This window comes from Sapajus apella, unplaced genomic scaffold (genome assembly GCF_009761245.1).
Source record: "Sapajus apella isolate SASKATOON/1434 unplaced genomic scaffold, GSC_monkey_1.0 scaffold274, whole genome shotgun sequence".
Lineage (NCBI taxonomy): Eukaryota > Metazoa > Chordata > Mammalia > Primates > Cebidae > Sapajus > Sapajus apella.
In genome coordinates, this window is record NW_022437214.1 from 122356 (window position 1) to 144109 (window position 21754).

The window sequence follows — 21754 nt, forward strand, 5'->3', positions numbered from 1 at the left end:
ACTCAGCAAAACGCAACCTCCAACTCCCAGGTTCAACTGATTCTTCTGCCTCAGCCTCCCGAGTAGCTAGGATTATAGGCACCCGCCACCAAGCCTGGCTAATTTTTGAATTTTTAGTAGAGACGGGTTTTCGTCATGTTGGCCAGGCTGGTCTTGAACTCCTGACCTCAGGTGATCCACCCGCCTTGGCCTCCTGAAGTGTTAGGATTACAGGTGTGAGCCACTGTGCATACCTCTTTAAGCATAACTTTAAAGGCCATTCTTAAACTGCCACCAAACTACCTTCCAAATCTTGTATCTGCCACCATCACCTCTGTGCTCACATCTGATCCTATTTAACCTACGCTCCATTCCCTGACTATGCGATACTGTTTCAACTGTGTGCTTCTCTCCAGTCCTGAACCCTAAAAGCCCAACTGGAAAGTTTCCTCTTCTGAGAAGTTTCCCAGGAATCAATACCACCTCCAAGTGTGGGTCACTCTTTTCAACTTCCATACTACTTTTTGGCTTAAAGTACATAACCACAGTCCATGATAATTAGCTGGGCAACTGCCTGTCTCCCAGCTAGAATGTAAGCCCCCAAAAAAGACGGTAGACTTACTTTTACTCCTAAGTGTCCTAGGCATACTGCGCATTCAACATGCGATGAGTAAGTGTCTTACTTTAAATGTTTAATAGGAAGTAGAACAACTGGGGGAGATTAATTGGCAGAGACCCTACTAATGACCATTTTTCACATCATCTGAATTACTGATAATCTTTCAAAAATGAAAGCCAGCATATAAAGTACTAAGGGTTAAATTTTCACAATAATGAATAATGTCAATAAAATTACATTTCTCAAAGTGGCTATATTAAGGAAGAAAAATTAAAAATTGGAATAGCATTCCTTCATTAGGAAAGACAACCTCACTCTGAATGATCCATCTATTTCTTTAAAATGAAAGCCAAACATGTCATCCTTATACTTTTCCTCCAAGAAATTCAGCTCAAAGGCCATTAAGTGGGGTCAGGTAACATTAAGGTCCCCAGGAGGGAGGGAGAGGCAGAGCAGCATAGTGGGGTATTTGGCATTCAAGTAGAGTTAACGGGGACTGAAGAACTGGAACGTGGTCTGGGTGTTACGTGAAAAGTAGGCCATGGTAAGAAGGCAGTGGCAGCCCACTCAGGGGACTGGAATCCCAGCAGGAAGATACTGCATAAATAAGTTTCATTGGGGGATGCAAAATGGTGACTTTCTTAGCTTTATTATTCCTTCTATATTTATTAGCTGGGATTTTTCTTTTTTTTTTTTTTTTTTGAGACAGAGTCTCACTCTGTCGCCAGGCTGGGGTGTGGTGGCATGATCTCGGCTCACTGCAACCTCCGCCTCCTGGGTTCAAGTTATTCTCCTGCCTCAGGCTCCCAACGAGCTGGGACTACAGGCGCACACCACCATGCCCAGCTAATTTCTGTATTTTTAGTAGAGACAAGGTTTCACAATGTTGGCCAGGATGGTCTTGAACTCCTGAGCTCAGGTGATCCGCTCGACCTCCCAAAGTGCTGGAATTACAGGCATAAGCTACCGTGCCTACATTTATTAGCCGGCATTTTTTTTTAAAGAAGAGACATGGTTCATCAACTGGGGCTACAGGGCTTACCGCAATACACACATCTTAGTGAATTTCTTACCAGAAAGACAGGAAAAATATTCAATGCTTTCCTTTAATTATTACTCATTTTTATAGTGAGTTGGTGTAAGGAAGGCTATGTTTTATCATTTGTATCCTCCATACCTAATACAGGACATAGAAATAGTAGGCTCTCAAAAATTATTGGTTATGATTTTAAAAAGAGGAAGATGTGGGCTTGAGCCCTCTAAAAGACTTCACACAACTCTATTCATGTTCAATGAAAAGCTCATGTGATTTTTTTTTTTTTTTTTTTTTGAGACAGAGTTTGCTCTTGTTGCCCAGACTGGAGTGCAATAACCCAATCTCAGCTCACTGTCACCTCGGACTCCCAGGTTCAAGTTCTTCTCCTGCCTCTGCCTCCTGAGTAGCAGAGATTATAGGCATGTGTCACCATGCCCGACTAATTTTGTATTTTTAGTAGAAACGAGATTTCACCATGTTGGCCAGGTTGGTCTTGAACTCCTCACCTCAGGTGATCCACCCACCTTGGCCTCCCAAACTGCTGGGATTACAGGTGTGAGCCACTATGCAGTGTTTCTTTTTTAAAGGTCTCTCAACACTATAACATCGAAGACTAACCAAATTTACATGCCACTAACCAATACAAAGCCAAGGATACAAAATAAAAAAGCAGTACTAGTGTAATTCCATACAAAGGAAAATAAAGAAGGATATGGTACAAGAAAATATACCTTTTGTAAGGTGTAAAATCAAAATTTCAAAAACAAAAGAAGCCCCAAAGACATGTTTTATTTGCATCTATCAGAGTCTTTCACAGGCATAGCCAGAATTTTCACATGTTGTAATCTCGGCATCCTGTGACTCCTACTGGGATTTCTGTGGGATCAGTCTAGTAAACAAGAGCACAGACTCGTATAGCTCACATCCCCTGGTAGTTACATTAGAAATATGCTAGCAAAACCTCCAAATAGGGTCTGTAACCCTGGTGAGTTCCTGTGGCCCTGAAAAATAAAGTCTGCAAGAGAGGGTCCCAGAAGGGTCCTGAGATGTCAATGTCTGCTGGGTCTTAGGGCTTCAGATAATAAGCAAAAAGCATGTGTACAGAAACCAAAAAGAAAGCTTATTTCTGTTGGCCTTGACTGATGCCAGAGCCAAAAGTCAAAGGTTTAAGACACTGAGAATGGCTGATATGGGTAAGGGTTCAAGATATCTTGGTAAGGGTTCAAGAGTGAAAAACACTTTGTAACACAGAAGCCACTGGATAAAGGGAAGAAATCCTCTTGAAAATTCAAAAGGACCTAAATACCAGAAGGTCAGTGAGGCTGTAGGTTACAAACTTCCTAGGCCAAGGGTCTGTGGGAATGGGCATCAAGGTCATTACAAGGCACTGAGGATGTGACAGATGTGCAGTGACCCCAGAGCTTCAGCAAACACGAGTCCTCTCCCCATGTGGTGGTCTCTCAACTGTCATACGCACACTGAACTGCCACTGCCTCTTGCCCTGCTTGGAGAGGCCCACTATAACAAATCAGTGATATACCATACCCATCTTTGGAATGAGATTCTCTCCTCTCACATTTATACCCATGAGAATGATGCACACACACTCCTGTATGCTTTTTTTTTTTTTGAGATGGAGTCTCGCCCTGTTGCCCAGGCTGAAGTACAGTGGCGCCATTTCAGCTCATTGCAACTGCTGCCTCCCAGGTTTAAGCAATTCTCCTACCTCAGCCACCCAAGTAGCTGGGATTACAGGCATGCACCACCACACTTTGTATTTTCAGTAGAGACAGGGTTTCACCATGTTGGCCAGGCTAGACTTGAACTCCTGACCTCAGGTGATCCGCCTGCCTCAGCCACCCAAAGAGCTAGGATTACAGGCATGAGCCACAGCATCTGGCCACTGTATGTTTTTAAAACATTAGTGAAGACCAGATGTGATGGCAACTGTCTATAATAATCCCAGCACTTTGGGAGGCCAATACGGGTGTATCACGAGGTCAGAAGTTCGAGACCAGCCTGGTCAACATGGTGAAACACCTTCTCTACTAAAAATACAAAAATTAGCCGGGCGTGGTGGCAGGCACCTGTAATTCCAGCTACTCGGATGGCTTCGGCAGGAGAATTGCTTGAACCCAGGAGGTGGAGGCTGCAGTGAGCTGAGATCACACCATTGCGCTCCAGTCTGGACAAAACAGCAAGACTCCATCTCGAAAAAATAAATAAAATTAAAAAAAAATAAGTTAGTGAATTATACCACTTTAAATATCCAAAATATGCTGCATGCTTCTGATTCTTTAACTTGGGTTTTCAAAACAATGCCTGAATTATGCCATGGCGAACAACTCAGGTATGTATGAGTGTGAACTCTGCTGAGTGGGTGAACAGAATGGCCTTAAAGACAAGTCCATAACCTTGGAAGAGCCAACAGAGAAAGTAGTCTAGTTCTGTATGTTTTATTCTTAAGGATGAATACATTCAAGCAAAAATAAGAGCCAATACTTCCCAGAAATGTTATATGCTTAAAATATTGAGAATGTCTCTCCAAAAACAAAAGCAATCTGCCGTAACAGGGCTGCAATAATAATGAAAAACAAACAAACAAACAAAACAAACACAAGGAGATATTTACTGCAAAATCTTCAAGAAAATCATTAAGTGCCAAAGTAGTAGTATGGCCATCCTAAACATAGCTTGATTCCTTTTGTGCCTACTTGGCTCTTAGTTGCACACATCCAGGGGAAAGGAGCTGGTTCCATCCCATGTGGTAAGGACATAAACCTGTATCAGAAGGATCCTAACAAGTGACAGAGTCCAACCCACACAATATCTGATGAAGGAAGATGCCCTCTACATTTCACTGGACATTGGCCACTGTGTTCACCCACCATGACAAAACCCACTGCTTTTTATAAATCATTCTAGAAGGTTATCCACGATCTACTTGCAACCAACCTTTCTAGCTTAGTGTTGGCGACTCCCTATTATTCATCAAATGCTGCAGCCACAGGGAGGAAGACTCAGTGTTTTCGGTAGTAATCCCTCCCTTCTTATTTTATTTTTGTTCCCTCTGTCGATGATACCCTATCTATAATATAGCTGCTGGCCTCCCACAGGAAAGGCTACCCATCCTTGAGGGCCAGTATAGATACCACCTTCTTCCTACTGCCTCCCAGTCCCAGCCAGAGCTAACCTAGCTCCCTCCTTTGCACTTGTACACCATCTTTTTCTCTATCTCAGTTACAAAACAACTCATTATAATCACCTACTGTCTACCAGATTTCTGATCTATTAGTTTTCAGATTTCAAGGGCAGACCCTCATCTCTCGTCTGGTATCTTACAGGGTTTCTCACAGGAATGTCTGTCGAATTGAAATCTAAGAAATGATTATTGCTATAAATTTACATGTACTTAAGCAGGTTTATTAAGCTATAATTCACACATCATACAACTCGCTCATTTAAAATGTATAACTCAATGGTTTTACTATTATAATCATGGACTTACACAAACATTATCATCATCCAATTTGAATTTTTTTTTTTTTTTTTTTTTTTTGAGACGGAGTTTCGCTCTTGTTTCCCAGGCTGGAGTGCAATGGCGGGATCTCGGCTCACCGCAACCTCCGCCTCCTGGGTTCAGGTAATTCTCCTGCCTCAGCCTCCTGAGTAGCTGGGATTACAGGCACGCGCCACCATGCCCAGCTAATTTTTTGTAGTTTTATTAGAGACGGGGTTTCACCATGTTGACCAGGATGGTCTCGATCTCTTGACCTTGTGATCCACCCGCCTCGGCCTCCCAAAGTGCTGGGATTACAGGCTTGAGCCACCGCGCCCGGCCTGAAAATATTTTTATAACCTCAAAAAAAATCTAGAGTGAGTTAGTATTCCTTCCTTCATTATTCCCCAACCTGCCACCTCCTCCAGCCCTCGGCAATTACTAATCCACTAATCTACTTTCTACCTCTATGGATTTGCCTATTATAGACATTACAAGTAAACAGAATCATACAATACGTGTCTTTTGTGGCTACCTTCCTTTGCAGACATAATGTTTGCAAGAGTCACCCATGTTGTAGCATTATCAGTACTTCACTCCTTTCTCTTCTACCGTGTGGATTCACCACCTTTTATTTATTCATCATTAGCTGGACATTTAGATTTCTTCTAATTCTTGGCTATAATGAACAATACCGCTATGAACATTGCATTCAAGTTTTTGTGTAGATGCATGTTTTCATTTTCACTAGCGGGTGGAATACTTACTAACACTTTGACTTTTTAATTACAGCCATCCTAGTTAGAATAAAGTTATTTCAATGTAATTTTGATTTGCATTTTTTTCATGTGCTTATTGGTCATTTGTGTATCTTCTTTAGAGAAATGTCCATTCAGGTCCTTTACCCATTTTTTAAACGAGGCTATTTATCTTTTCATTATCGAGTTATAAGAGTTCTTCATATATTCTAGTTTTTTTTTTTTTGAAAGGTCTCACATATTTATTACTGAACCCAGGCAACCAAAACCTTGTTGTTGTTTTTTTTTTAACATGAATAATGGAAGCACTGTGCGTTGTACTAATGCCTTCATAACAGATACAGAAAGGAAACTGTTCAAACTTCTCCAGATGGCGGTGACATTTTTCAGCTTGATTTGGTAACACGACTGTGACCTACAGACAGCATAAATATGTGTGCCATCACATGTGTAATTTCTTACAGACCAAGTTTGGTTCTTCTCCAATGTCTCCTTTTGGAGTTGTACCTGATTTTATTACCAGTTTTCATCCGAATCCACTGGGGAATGGGACGATTTTGCTTTTGTTTCTTGGCCAGGAATCGCTTAATCCTGAAAGTCTTGTGAGAAGACATGGCGAGAAACGGAGTAATGCACACACCACAATGGCGGAGAAAGGAAGAGAGGATATATTCTAGTTTTAAGTCCTTTATCAGATGTATGATTTGCAAATATCTTCTCTCATTCTGTGGCTTGCCTTTTCACTTTTTTGATTTGCTTTGTAGCACAAGTTTCTAATTTTGATGAAATCCAATTACTTTTTTTCTTTCGCTGCTTGTGCTTTGGTGTCATGTATAAGAGGCTTTGTTTAACATAATATTACAAAGATTTACACTTCCGTTTCCTGACGGTATTAGAGTTTTAGCCTTTTTTTTTTTTTAGAGACAGAGTCTTCTCTGTCACCCAGGTTGGAGTACAGTGGCACGATCTCGGCTCATTGCAACCTCTGCCTCCCGAGTTCAGGAGATTCTCCTGCCTCAGCCTCCTGAGTAGCTGGGACTACCAGCACATACCACCATGCCTGGTTAATTTTCTGTATTTTTAGTAGAGACTAGGTTTCACCATGTTAGCCAGGATGGTCTTTATCTCCTGACCTCATGATCCGCCCGCCTCAGTCTCCCAAAGTTACAGGCGTTAGCCACTGTGCCAGGCCCAAAGTTTTAGCTTTTAAATTGTGTTCTTCAATCCATTTTGAGGTTTTTTTTCCTTTTGAGATAGGGTCTCACGTTGTCACCCCAGTTGCAGTGCAGTGGTGTGATCTCAGCTCACTGCAACTTCCACCTTCCAGGCTCAAGCAGTCCTCCCACTCAGCCTCCTGAGTAGCTGGGACCACAGACACCACGCCCAGATAATTTTTTTTTGTATTGTTGGTAGAGATGTGGGGTTTTGCCATCTCTGTTGCCCAGGCTGGTCTTGAACTCCAGAGCTCAGGCAATCTACCTGCACTGGCCTCCCAAAGTGCTGTGATTACGGGCGTGAATTAATTAATTTTTTTCATCTTTCTGTATGCGGCTATTCATTAATGTTGTCGCAGATTCATTTGTTGAAAAGACTATTCTTTCCCCAATAAATGGTCCTGGCATCCTGGTCAAAAATCAGTTGACCAGAGACATATGAGTTTATTTACTGACTCTCACTTCTATTCCACTGAGCTACATGTCTGTTCTTATGCCAGTAGCACACTGTCTTGATTACTATGTTTTGTAGTAAATTTTGAAATCGGCAAGTGTATCAGTAGTCCATATGAATTTCCATATGAATTTTAGGATCAGCCTTTCAATTTCTGCAGAAAAAAACAGCTGGGGCTTTGATAGGGATTGTACTAAATCTGCAGATCAATTTGGGGAACACTGCCATCTTAACAGTATTAAGTCTTATGATCCATGGACATGGGGTGTCTTCCTATTAATTTAGGTTTGCTTGAATTCCTGTGCATTTTTGTACACTGAATTCACATCACTCCATCATATCTTAGACATCCATAAATTTCCCTCTTTGCTTACCTATGACACCTATTAAAATAGAAATATGTAAATGCTGCATATTTTCAGGAGAACTCAGAGGACTGTAAATGATTTGGGGTTTTTTCAGTTGGAATACCCTTTTTTTTTTTTTTTTTTTTTTTTGAGACGGAGTATCACTCTGTCACCCAGGCTGGAGTGCAATGGCGAGATCTCAGCTCATTGCAGCTTCAGTCTCCCAGGTTCAAGCAATTCTCTTGCCTCAGCCTCCTGAGTAGCTGGGATTACAGGTGCGTGCCACCCCACCCAGCTACATTTTTTTTTGTATTTTTAGTAGAGACGGGGTTTCAACATCTTGGCCAGGCTGGTCTCGAACTCCTAACCTTGTGATCCACCCGCCTCAGCCTCCCAAAGTGCTGGGATTATAGGTGTGAGCCACCGCGCCCGGCCTGGAATACCTTCTTAGGTATTAAAGTCAGTGAGGTTAAGTTTTCTGCTGCTTTCTATCTTTTGGATAAAATTTATTTAAGAAAAATGTCACTAACGAAACAGATGATTTTAAAAACTAACACAAAATGTACATGATCCTGTTTACCTATATAAAGTATAAAAGTACACATGTATGTAAGAGAAAATACACTTTTTTTTTTTTTTTTTTGGGTAAGACAGAGTCTCACTTTGTCACCCAGGTTGGCGTACAGTGGTATGATCTCAGCTCACTGCAACCTCTGCCTCCTGGGTTCAAGCAATTCTCCTTCCTCAGCCTCCCATGTAGCTGAGATTACAGGTGTGTACCTCCATGCATGCCTGGCTAATTTTTATAATTTTTGTAGAGATGAGGTTTGGCCATGTTGGCCAGGGTGGTCTCAAACACCTGACTTCAGGTGATCCATCCACCTTGGTCTCCAAAAGTGCTAGGATTACAGGCTTGTAAGCCACCACACCTGACCACCAATTTGTTATAGTAGTTAGTTATCTCAGCCTGGTGCAGTTGCCCACCTATGTAATCACAGCACTTTGGGAGGCTGAGAAAGGAAGAATGCTTGAGGCCAGGAGTTCCAGAACAGCCTGGGAAAAATACTAAGACGCTGTCTTTAAACAAAAAAAGAAAAGAAATCTCTGGGGAGAAAGGGGCAACGTGCTAAAGAAGAAGACGACTACCATCTTTACTAGCCTTTTTGCTATAAAAATGTTTTTGGGCTAGGTGTGGTGGCTCAAGCCTGTAATCCCAGCACACTGGGAGGCTGAGGCAGGCAGATCGCCTGAGGTCAGGAGTTTCAGACCAGCATGGCCAACATGGTGAAATCCTGTCTCTACTAAAACGGCAAAAATTAGCCAGGCATGGTGGCAGGCACCTGTAATCCCAGTTACTCAGTAGGTTGAGGCAGGAGAAATATTTGGACCTGGAAGGCGGAGATTACAGTGAGCTTGAGATTGCATCACTGCACTCCGGCCTGGTTAACATAGTGAGACTACATCTCAAAAAAAAATAAAAAGTTTTTGGGTATTTCTGGTGTAATTTTAAATATGAATAATGACATATATAACTATGCTTCAGTCAAAGAGTTTTTCAATATATATCACCCTAATAGTAAATAACCTGGCTGACCTTGAGATCACAGGTGGTGTTGAGCAGCAGATTGGAAGGCTTGAGGTCACGGTGCAGAACATTAGCTGAATGGATATATTTTAACCCTCTGAGGATCTGGTAAAGAAAATAGCAGATATGGTCGTTGCTGAGGTGTTGTGTCTTCAAGAGCTTGTAAAGATCTGTTTCCATGAGGTCCTGTACTATATATCTGTTTGTACAGGTTAAGGTAAAACACCAATTAGCTGGTCACATTTAGCAAAGCATTGAAAACAAAAATGCATCCTCTCTTGACTCTCTTCCCAAACAGTCCATTATTACACCACGAGGCCCTTAAAGTAAAGAAGAAACTGAGGAAAACTTGGTTTCCTTCATGGAAGGAATCTGAAATCCTTAACTCCATTTAGGTCCTGTGAGATGGCAGGCAGTATAGCATATCTGGCTGACACAGCTATGGGCCTAGACTGAGATCCGAAACTGGATGTTACGGAAATACTGGCCAATCTTGAAGTCTCAACCTCTTTGTTCTCTAAATTGTCCAAAATCAGTGAAACCCCTCCAAGGTTTGTTGGAAACACTGGTGTCCTCTAAGTAGCACATATTCCCCTCCTCTGTTGGTTCAGTAACCTGTAATGTTACTATTCTTTTCCTTCTTGTTCCTCCCCTCCTCTCCCAAGCTCCTCAAAAGCCAATCATAAAACTTCCAGAAATACAGGTCAAGAAACTAACTCTTACTAGTAAATCCAACCCTAAGTCTATTATCTTGACTCTTCCATTACTGCTAAGATCCTAAATAGTGGGGTGTGATGGCTCGTGCCTGTAATCCAAGCACTTTGGGAGGCCAAGGCAGGTGGATCATCTGAGGTCAGGAGTTCGAGACCAGACTGGCCAACATAGTGAAACCCCATCTCTACTAAAAATACAAAAAATTTAGCCTGGCATGGTGGCAGGCACCTGTAATCACAGCTACTCAGGAGGCTGAGGAAGGAGAATCACTCGTACCCAGGAGGCGGAGGCTGCAGTGAGCAGAGACTGCCCCATTGCACCCTAGCTTGGTCAACAAGAGTGAAACTCTGTCTCCAAAAAAAAAAAAAAAAAAAAAAAACACCAACACCCTAAATAAACAAGACTATGGGCAAGGTGTGCTAAGAAAGAGTTTGTGCTAGTTTTGCTCCTCTTGCTTTCCTGCCTGTATCCAACCACCTAAAACTTTAGATATGGCTACTTTCTTTCTTACAGAAATTAAATTATTAAAGCCATTAGCCTTTAACGTCATCATATTATTTCATTAGCAGTGTTTCTGCATTTCTTGTATTCACTTCTGTGCAAATACAAATCTCTATCTCCTATAGATTTATGCTAGACGCGGCACAGCAAGGGATTCAAACAAAACATGATTTTAAAATCTGTCATCTGAAAGAGGCTTATTTTCATAGCAAAAAGTAAAGTAGGACCAACAGGTGGTAGTGGCAGGAGGCATTTCATTTCAAATAACACTACAACTTATTAAGAGAGCTATTTAAAAATGGAAAGGGCTGCCTAGAGACAGTGTGAGCTGCCACACCCTGGAGGGGCGGAATACAAATTGGGTAAGCTGGTAGGAGTGCTGTACTAGCCTAACCCTCTCCATTCTGGCAGATCCTCTTCTTATATAGAGTACACTTAACCTCTCTATCTTTCAAATGGAGCCTTTAACCCAGGCAGCATCCTCTAGACCTGCTCAGTCTACATTTCTAAACGTTGGTCATAGCTAATGACATAATTTCAGAGCTCGGTCGACCTTAAAAATCATGACTATCAATTCCTTCATTTTAAAGGTGAGTAAACTGAGACCTAAAGAGTTGGTGACCTGACTCTAAGATCAGGACAGTCCTGATTTCACCAGTTGATAGCCACAGTGCCCTCTTTCTTAGCCTACTAATGATCTTCCCTTTTCCTTTTCATCATCACAACAAACCATCCCTTGGATAGAAAAAACATGACTGGAAATGGAGTTAACCAAGATTTTCCATAACTAGACTTAGGGAGTAAATGGCAAGCAGACCACGACTTTTCCTTTAGCACGTTTAACTTTTCCTTTAAGTTCAGGAAATTTCGAATTCTATTTACTCAACAAGGTTACCAAGCAGTGGAATTGGCTAGTTGCCCAAAAAGGATACACATCTTTCATTTGCTCGATGGTCGGTGCTCGAATAATGTCATTGATTCCAATGATGTTCTCATGTCTGAAGCGCAGTAAGATTTTTATCTCCCTCAGGGTTCTCTGGCAGTAAGTCTGGTGCTCAAAGGGGCTGATTTTCTTGATAGCCACTCGAACTTTGTTGACATTATCATAAGCAGAGCTTAAAAAAGAGAGACAGATGGCATTAAAAACAGCCCTCAGAATATTTGCAGAAAGAATGCAAATTGGTAAAGTATTACATTTTTAACACTCCGCGTAAACACCTGTTTCATACCCATGAAGGTAGCATGTATATTATCACAAAAAAGACCTCAAGTTAGGGAGTATGAATGCAACTGACATGAGATAGCACCTAGTGACTCTCAAAATTAACCGCCCTGTTAACTGTGTGGATGCCTATTTTGATAACCCAGAAACATGGGTTTTACCCAGAAACACACACAAAAAAGCATTTTCCCATTGTGTTAGCAACTGCATTCTGGTGAGAGTAATCACTTCGGCCTCCAAAACAACTTCCTACTGTTATATCAAATTTCTCTGACATAGAAGAAACATTCAAATAACCTACAACCATACATCTTTATCCCTACCAAAAATCGACCAAGAGAACACTTTGATTACTTGTATTAACTTCGTTTATCTCACTTGTAAACTAACATGATCATTTTCCCCCCAAGAAACTGAATCAAGATGTTTGGGTAGTTTTGGCTGGGCGTGGTGACTCATACCTATAATCCCAGCACTTTGGGAGGCCAAGGCAGGAGGATCACAAGGTCAAGAGATTGAGACCATCCTGGCCAACTTGGTGAAACGCTGTCTCTACTAAAAATTCAAATATTAGCTGGGCATGGTGGCGCGCGCCTGTAGTCCCAGCTCTCTGGAGGCTGAGGCAGGAGAATAGCTTGAACCCAGGAGGCAGAGTTTGCAGTGAGCCAAGGTTGCACCACTGCACTCCAGCCTGGCGACAGAGTGAGACTCAGTCTCAAAAAACAAACAAACAAAAAAGTTTGGGTAGTTTTATAACAAAACCTAGAAAGTATTCTTCAAAAAACACATTTTTAGCAATAACATGCAGCCCAGTTCTTTCCAAGTTGTCCTTAATGTCTGATATACCAGAATTCTAAGCAAAAGCAATAATAAAAATTATACCTTCAATTTTATGATGAATTTTAATCTTCGGTATTTCTGCTATCTTTATGATAAACATTCTATTAAAATTTGTATATAAGAACTTTTCATATTAATAAATGTCAACATTTGGCCATTGACCAAAGCAATAAAATAATATTGACAGGCAATAAGACAACATTTCTTGTTTCCTTGGGGTAAAGACTAGAAAACAGTAAAACAGCCTTATTCTAAAGCTTATGCTTCTAAGGCCGGGTGCAGTGGCTCACGCCTGCAATCCCAGCACTTTGGAGGCTTAGGTGGGCAGATAACTTGAGGACAGGAGTTTTGAGACCAGCCTGGACAACATGGTGAAACCCTGCCTCTACTAAAAGTACAAAAAAATTAGCCGAATGTATAATTCCAGCTACTCAGGAGGCTGAGGCACAACAATCACTTGAATCTGGGGGGTGGAGATGGCAGTGAGCCAAGATCGCACCACTGCATTCCAGCCCGGGCAACAGAGTGAGACTCTGTCTCCAAATTAAATAAATAAAAAATAATGTTTATGCTTCTATAATAATATTTACCAGTCTACTTATCCTAAAAATTACTGATTTATTTGTCTGATTCTATGACAAGATAAGGCTCTGGAGGAGAACTCTGTCTTACTCGGATCCAATTATCCTAAAACACCATTAACAGGCAGCACACAGGTGGTCCAAAATGCTTTGAAATGAAATATATTTTGTAAGTAAAAGAATCACTACTCAAATCTTACTTTGCTTTGGTTTGCTGCATGAGGCCTTAAGCCAGTGATTTTCAGTTAGATAGGCAAAAGTATATTGTAATAATTTAACAAAATATATTTAAAAGCATATATAATAAACAAGCTTATTTAACATTGAGAATATTTTTAGAAATAAATATTCTACTTTGGTAATTCAAATCATAGAACATGATTATGTTCAATGACAGCATAAATTAGTTACAAATACTGGTTACAAAATACTGGTTTAAACCCAACACTACAATTTTCTACTGTTAATATTACAAATTTCTAGTGTTAACAGTCAAATGTGGCCATAATTTCTTCTGCAAAAGTATAATTCAACAAAATTTTTGGAGAGAGGAGCTTATGGTCAGTGAGCCCCACTACTGTGTCAACACTCAGTGACAAATAACTAACTGCCTCCTTTTAAGTGAGAAAACATGAGATCATTCTCATCTGGTCCCACTTGAAAAAAAGGTGTGATCCTGTCCACGGAGTTTGGTCTGTTCCTTCTGCTCCACTTAACCATTCTGCTGCCTTTTTGGTTTACATAATTTGTCTTTCATAGAACTGATGACAAAGAGGGTTGCACTTTTCCACAACAATTCTATACTTGCTAGTTTCTCCATGGATTTCTCGGTTTCATTTTATGTATTTTAATGTTGATACCTGGCAAGTAAGGCATACCACGAACTTTCAGGTGTCTCTGAATAGTTTATGCTTCAAAATCACTTTCACATTATCAACTATATATTGTTTTACTCAATCCCTTTTGTCCCTAACTACCACCACACTGCAGGTTTTTGCTACAAGTGTCTCTTTTATCACAGGAATCCAAAGATGGTTCATTAAAAAGGAACATTAAAAAAGAAGACATAATGTTGAATAAAAATGTTTCAAAAGAAGACATCTATAAAGACGCTGATCATCATGAATCATTAGAGAAATGCAAATCAAAACCACAATAAGCTATCACCACACATCCATTATGACTGCCACTATTAAAAACAAATGAACAGAAAACAGTAAGTGTTGGTGAGGATGTAGAGAAATTCAAACCCTAGTACTCTACTGAGTATGTACAATGGTGTAACTACTTTGAAATTCCTCAAAAAATTAAAAATAGAATTCCCAAATGGTCCAGCAATCCCACTTCTGTGCATATATGCAAAACAATTCAAAGCAGAATCTCTAAGATCTATTGGCAAATTCATGTTCATTGCAGCATTATGCACAATACCTAAGATGTGGAAGCAACCCACATGTCCACTGTGGAGGAACAGATAAAGAAAATGTAGCATATACAATGAGTAGAATATTATTCAGCCTTTTTTTCCCCCTTTTTGAGATGGAGTTTCACTGTTGTCGCTCAGGCTGCAGTGCAATGGCGCAATTTCAGCTCACTGCAACCTCTGCCTCCTGGGTTCAAGTAATTCTCCTGCCTCAGCCTTCCAAGTAGTTGGGATTACAGGACTGAGCCACCATGCCCAGCTAATTTTTGTATTTTTAGTAGAGATGGAGTTTTACCACATTGGCCAGGCTGGTCTTGAACTGACCTGAGGTGATCCACCCACCTTGGCCTCCCAAAGTGCTGGGATTACAGGTGTGAGCACCATGCCCAGCCTATTCAGCCTTTGAAAAAATATGGACATTCAGTGGGTGCGGTGGCTCATGCCTTCCCAGCACTTTGGGGGGCTGAGGCGGGCAGATCAGGAGGTCAGGAGTTGGAGACCATCCTGGCCAACATAGTGAAACCCTGTCTCTACTAAAAATACAAAAAATTAGCCGAACATGGTTACAGGTGCCTGTAATCCCAACTACTCCGGAGGCTGAGGCAGGAAAATCACTTGAACCCAGGACTCAGAGGTTATAGTGAGCTGAGAACGTGCCACTGCACTCCAGCCTGGCCTACAGTGTGAGATTCCACCTCAAAACAAAACAAAACAAAACACAAGAAAATTGAATTCAACATCCAAAAACCATGCCTGGCTAATTTTTTTAATTTAAAAACTTTTTTTGGTAGAGATGGGGTCTCACCATGTTATCCAGTCTAGTCTCAAACTCCTGGCCTTAGGTGATCCTCCCACCTCAGCCTCCCAAAGTGTTGGGATTACAGGTGTCAGCCATTGTGCCGGGAGTGAATTAATATTCTTAAAATGTCGATACTACTCAAAGTGGTCTGCAGATTCAATGCAATCCCTATCAAAGTTCCAATGCATTTTTCACAGAAACAGAAAAGCAACCCTTAAATTCATATATGAAACCACAAAAGACTCCATATAGCCAAAGCAATCTTGAGCAAGAACAAAGGTGGAGGCATCACATCTCCTGATTTCAAAATACACTATAAAGCTATAGCAACCAAAACAGCATGACACTGTGGGGATAGGATGGAATGTGCAGATGATTTGTTAAAGTTTCAGTTAACCAGGATGAGTAAGTTCTAGAGATCTATCCTACAGCATGGGGACTATAGTTAATAATAACGTATTACATACTTCCCAATTGCTAAAAGATTAGATCTTAAACATTCTAACCGCAAAAAAGATAAGTATGTGAGATAATGGACATGTTAATTAGCTTGATTTACTCATTTCACAATATACACATATATCAAAACATCATGTTGTACACCATAAATATATACTAATTTTTTTTCCAGCACCTCCACCTCAGCTTCATATACTAATTTGTATTTGTCAATTATACCTTAATAAAGCTGGGTGGGGGCAGGGAATCAGCATGGTACTGGCAAAAAATTAGACAAATAGACCAGAATACAGAGGCCAAACATGAAGGATAGTCTGTTCAATAAATGGTGCTGGGAAAATTGGAAAACTACATGTAAAAGAATAAAACTGATGGTTATTTCACACCTTATAAAAAAATCAAACCAAGACAGGTTAAAGACAAAAAGTGTAAAACCTGAAATCATACTACTACTAGAAGAAAATATGGGGGAAAGCTTCTTGACATTGTTCTGGGCAATTATTTTTTGGTTATGACCCCCAAGAAGCAAAACTAGACAAATTGAATTACATCAAACTAAAAAGCCTCTGTACAGCAAAAAAAGCAATCAACATAGTGAAGGGACAACCTACAGAATGGGAGAAAATATTTACAAACCACATATCTGACAAGGGGTTAACTTTTAAAATATATAACAAACTCAAAACAATTCAATAGCAAGAAACAAACAAAATATTTAAAAATGGGCAAAGGCCAGGTGCAGTGGCACCTGCCTATAGTCCTAGCTATTCAGGAGGCTGAGGTAGGAAGATTGTTTGAGACTATGAGTTCGAGACTAGCCTGGGTAACATAGAGAGACCCTGTATCAAAATGAATTGAGACTAAGAGTTCGAGACTAGCCTGGGTAACATAGAGAGACCCTGTCTCAAAATGGAAAAAAAGAAGGTAGGGATGGTAGGGAGAGGCGGCAAAGAACCTGAATAGCCATTTCTCAAAAGAAGGCATACAAATGGTCAACAGGTATATGAAAAAAATGCTCAAAATCATTAATCAGAAAAATGTCAATCAAAACCAAAATGAGGTATCACCTCACAGCTGTTAGAATGGTCATTATTATTGGCTGGGCATGGTGGCTCATGCCCATAATCCCAGCACTTTGGGAGGCCGAGGCAAGCGGATCACCTGTGAGACCAGCCTGAACAACATGATGAAACCTTGTCTCTTCTAAAAATATAAAAAACAGCCAGGCATGGTGGCTGGTACCTATAATCCCAGCTACTCAGGAGGCTGAGTCAACCCAAGAGGCGGAGGTTGCAGTGAGCCAAGATTGCGCCACTGCGCTCCAGCCTAGGCAACAAGAGTGAAACACTGTCTTAAAAAAAAAACCAGAAATACATCTTAAATGTTCTTGCCCCCACACCACCACACACATAAATGTAACTATGTGAAGTGATGGGTATCTTAATTAGCTTTACTGTGGGGATCATTTTGCATGGTATACATTTATCAAAACATCACACTGTACACAATAAACATATACAACTTTTGTTTGTCAATTATGCCCCAATAAAAGTAGGGGGAAAAAACCAAAAAGGTCATTCTATATCACATGCTATAACATGGATGAACCTTGAGGACATTATTAGCAACAGAAATAAGCCAGTCACAAAAAGACAAATACTATATGATTTCACTTTTATAAGGTATCTAATATTAACAAACTCATAGAATCAGAAAGGAGAATAGTGGTTACAAAGGGCTGAGGAGAGGAAGAAACTGGGAGATGTGGTGTTCAAGGAGTACAGATTTTCAATTTTCCAAGATGAAAAAGTTCTGTATCTGTTGCACAACAATGTGAATATATTTAACACTACTGAACCTACTTAAAAATGGTTAAGATGGCAAATTTTATGTTTTTTACTATAATTAACCAAAAAAAATTTTTTTTTTTTGATACTGAGATGAAGTCTCACTATGCTGCCCAGTCTGGCCCTGAACTCCCAATTTCATCTCCTCAGATTGAAAATTAGTTGGGATTACAGGCACATGCCATGGCACCCAGTTTAAAAAAAAAAAAAAAATTTAAGGGGGGGATGGGATTTTAAAGAGAGAAAAAACTAAATATTTTTTTTTTTTTTTTGAGATGGGCTCTCTCTGTCACCCATGCTAGAGTGCAGTGGCACAATCGCAGCTCACTGCAGCCCCAGCCTCTAGAGTAGCAGGGACCACAGGCGAGTACCACCACACCTGGCTAATTAAAAAAATTTTTTTGTAGAGACAGGGATCTACAATGTTGCCCAGGCTGGTCTTAAACTCCTGAACTCAAGTGATCCTCTTGCCTTGGCCTCTCAAAGTGCTAGGATTACAGGCATGAACCACCACGCCTGGCCAATAAAGGGGGAAACTTTTATCCAGCATTGGGTTAGTACCTTCTTTATCTAGCATTGGGTTAGTACCTTCAATATATCAAGAACTATTCTAACATTAGGATGCAATGATTATAAATAATACTCTGCCCTTGAGGAGCCCAAGATATTGAGAGTGTCTAGTCATTTTAAATGGACGTAACCTCAAGTCCTAGATGAATTCTATACTAAGATCCATGAATCATAGGGAATGGACGGACATTAAGGTCCAAAGTGAGCACACCTATCTCAAGTCTCAAAACAGATGGATTCCTGCTATTTGATAATAAAAGGAAACGAGATTCCTGCTATTTGATAATAAAAGGAAATGAACTATTGATATATGCAACACAGATGAATCTCAAATAATTATGGTGAGTGAAGCCGGACCAAAAGAAAAGGATTTCTATTTACAGAAAATACAAAGTAATCCTGGGTTTACTTTGGATTTACCCCCAGGGTTGCCTGGGAACGGGACGAAGAAGATTACAAATGGAAACCAGGTAACTTTTCGAGACAATGGCTTCATGGATATATCATGTATTAAAACTTATCCAACGTTATACTTTAAATGTGTGCAATATTTTGTATATCACTTACTTCTTAGTTAAGCAGTTAAAAAAAAAAAAAGGAACCAGAGTTCTCTGGCCACATATCCATTCCAGTGCTGTGGCAAGTGGGAAACAGATTCTAGAAGTGTACTGATCAATAAATGTGGAAGAAGCCCATGAAATTCTGGAGTACATTATTCACTTAGGGAAGAAAAGGGAACCAGCATGAGTCAATTATGAACAAGTCATGGTAAACTAGCTTCATTTCCTGTTTTGATAGGATTATCACAACGACACAAAGTGAAGACAGAGCTTTGGTGAATTCAAGTCACGCTTGTCAAGCACTTCCCATTTGTGAGGCTTCATGTTAGGACTGGTGGCAAAAACAAGTAATGATCCTGCTCTCAATGCAATTTTGTGAGGAAAGGTGACAAGAACACAGAATATAGCTGGGCATGGTGGCAGGTGCCTGTAATCCCAGCTACTTGGGAGGCTGAGGCAGGAGAATTGCCTGAACACAGGAGGCAGAGGTTGCAGTGAGCTGAGATCGCACCATTGCACTCCAGCCTGGGCAACAAGAATGACTCTGTCTCAAAAAACAACAACAAAAAAACAACACAAACAAAAAAAGTTTGATAAACATTCAGACAGAGAGGCCGGGCGCGGTGGCTCACGCCTGTAATCCCAGCACTTTAGGAGGCCGAGGCGGGTGGATCACGAGGTCAAGAGATTGAGACCATCCTGGTCAACATGGTGAAACCCCGTCTCTACCAAAAATACAAAAAATTAGCTGGGCCTGGTGGTGCGTGCCTGTAATCCCAGCTGCTCAGGAGGCTGAGGCAGGAGAATTGCCTGAACCCGGGAGGCGGAGGTTGCGGTGAGCCGAGATCGTGCCATTGCACTCCAGCCTGGGTAACAAGAGCGAAACTCCGTCTCAAAAAAAAAACAAACAAACAAACAAAAAAAAACATTCAGACAGAGATGAAAACTAAATTCTACACATTAATCATTTATGCATTCACTTTACATTCAACCTGCTTACGCTTACTGATAATACTGCTTTTCCTTAGTTTGTAGATGTGTATTACTCAAAATGTCTACAATTTATTGGGAACCAGGTAATGATGGTATTGAAAAGTAGTTATGAACAATTCTTATTTAATAATACCTACAATTTATTGAGTGTTTATTATGGGTCAGGCTGTGCTCTATGTTAGTATCCGTGGATCTAAGAAAGTGGTATTTAATGATGCCTTAAAAAGCAGGCAGGAGGCTGGGCGCAGTGGCTCACGCCTGTAATCCCAGCACTTTGGGAGGCCGAGGCGGGTGGATCACGAGGTCAAGAGATCGAGACCATCCTGGTCAACATGCTGAAACCCCATCTCTGCTAAAAATACAAAAAAATTAGCTGGGCCTGGTGGCGCGTGCCTGTAATCCCAGCTACTCAGGAGGCTGAGGCAAGAGAATTGCCTGAACCCAGGAGGCGGAGGTTGCAGTGAGCCGAGATTACACCATTGCACTCCAGCCTGGGTAAAAAAAGCAAAATTCCATCTTAAAAAAAAAAAAAAAAAAAAAAAAAGGCGGCAGGATTTTAATAGGCAGCACATGATGAGAAAGGCACTTAAGAAAGAAGGAGCTATAGGAGCTGAAGCACAGAAGGCTGAGCACCAGTGCTGGATAGTCCAATATGGCTGGAGTTTATACCTGCCCAGGTGAAGAACAAAAGGTGATGTTACTGGAAAGCTGAGAAATCTGTACTTTACTTCAATAACAGAAAATGAGGAGGCTGGGTGTGGTGGCTCATGCCTGTATCCCATCACTTTGGGAGGCCGAGGCGGGCAGACCACCCAAGGTCTGGAGTTCAAGACCAGCCTGACCAACATGGAGAAACCCTGTCTCTACATACAAAAATCAGTCAGGCATGGTGGTGCGTGTCTATAATCCCAGATACTCAGGAGGCTGAGGCAGAACTATCACTTGAACCCAGGAGGTTGAAGGTTGCAGTGAGCCAAGATCACGTCATTGCAAATGTGACAGAGTGAGACTCTGTTGAGGAGGGAAGAAAAGGGGAGAAAGGAAGGGGGGGAGGAAGGGGAGGAAGGGGGGGAGGGGGGAAGGGGGAGGAAGGCTAGAGAAAAAGAGGGGAGAAATGAGAGAGATAAAGAGAGAAAAGAAAGAGTAGCACAATCAAAAACACAGGTATAGAAATGACTGAAGTCTGGGTGCAGTGGCTCACTCCTAGTACTTTGGAAGGCTGAGATGGGTGGATCACCTGAGGTCTGGCATTTGAGACCAGCCTGATCAACATGGTGAAATCCTGTCTACTAAAAATATAACAATTAGCCAGGCATAGTGGCAGGTGCCTATAGACCCAGCTACTCAGGAGGCTGAGGCAAGAGAATTGCTTGAACCCGGTAAGTAGAGGCTGCAGTGAGCTTAGGTCGTGCCACTGCACTCTAGCCACGGTGACAGAGGGAGACTCTGTCTCAAAAAAAAAAGGGGGGGGGCGCTAAAGAGGCTAAAACTAGACATAAGGAGACCAGTTACAATTCTTGAAATAGCTAGACCCATCAGCACTTTGAAATTAGTGGTTGTTAGACCTACTGCCTGATCTTGCTATTTAAGGCATTAGTAACGAAGCAGATCTAAAGACTTCTTAGTATTTCAAAGGTGATATTTCAGTATAACTGATTTCCTTTGTAATCTCACATTTTATTTTATTCATTTAAAATATTAATCTCAAAAGGCACCACAAGTTTCACAAACCACCTAAAGGATTCATGGCATTA

At 41.0% G+C, this 21754-nt stretch overlaps 2 protein-coding genes across 2 annotated transcripts in view; both read right to left on the reverse strand.

Moving 5' to 3' along the window:
- Positions 1 to 11851, reverse strand: part of LOC116545468 (mitogen-activated protein kinase 1) — a 50339-nt gene extending 38488 nt beyond the window's left edge. The window contains exons 1-2 of the mRNA XM_032272007.1: positions 11639 to 11851; positions 9501 to 9690 (exon numbers count right to left, since the gene is read on the reverse strand). Of these exons, the coding sequence (XP_032127898.1) occupies positions 9501 to 9690; positions 11639 to 11649 (201 nt within the window). The 5' untranslated portion in view covers positions 11650 to 11851. The remainder of the gene's footprint in view (positions 1 to 9500; positions 9691 to 11638) is intronic.
- LOC116545469 (60S ribosomal protein L39) lies at positions 6298 to 6546 on the reverse strand. Its single transcript, XM_032272009.1, has one exon. The coding sequence runs from the start codon at positions 6503 to 6505 to the stop codon at positions 6350 to 6352; it is 156 nt and encodes a 51-aa protein (XP_032127900.1). The 5' UTR covers positions 6506 to 6546; the 3' UTR covers positions 6298 to 6349.
- Positions 11852 to 21754: the final 9903 nt, after the last annotated feature.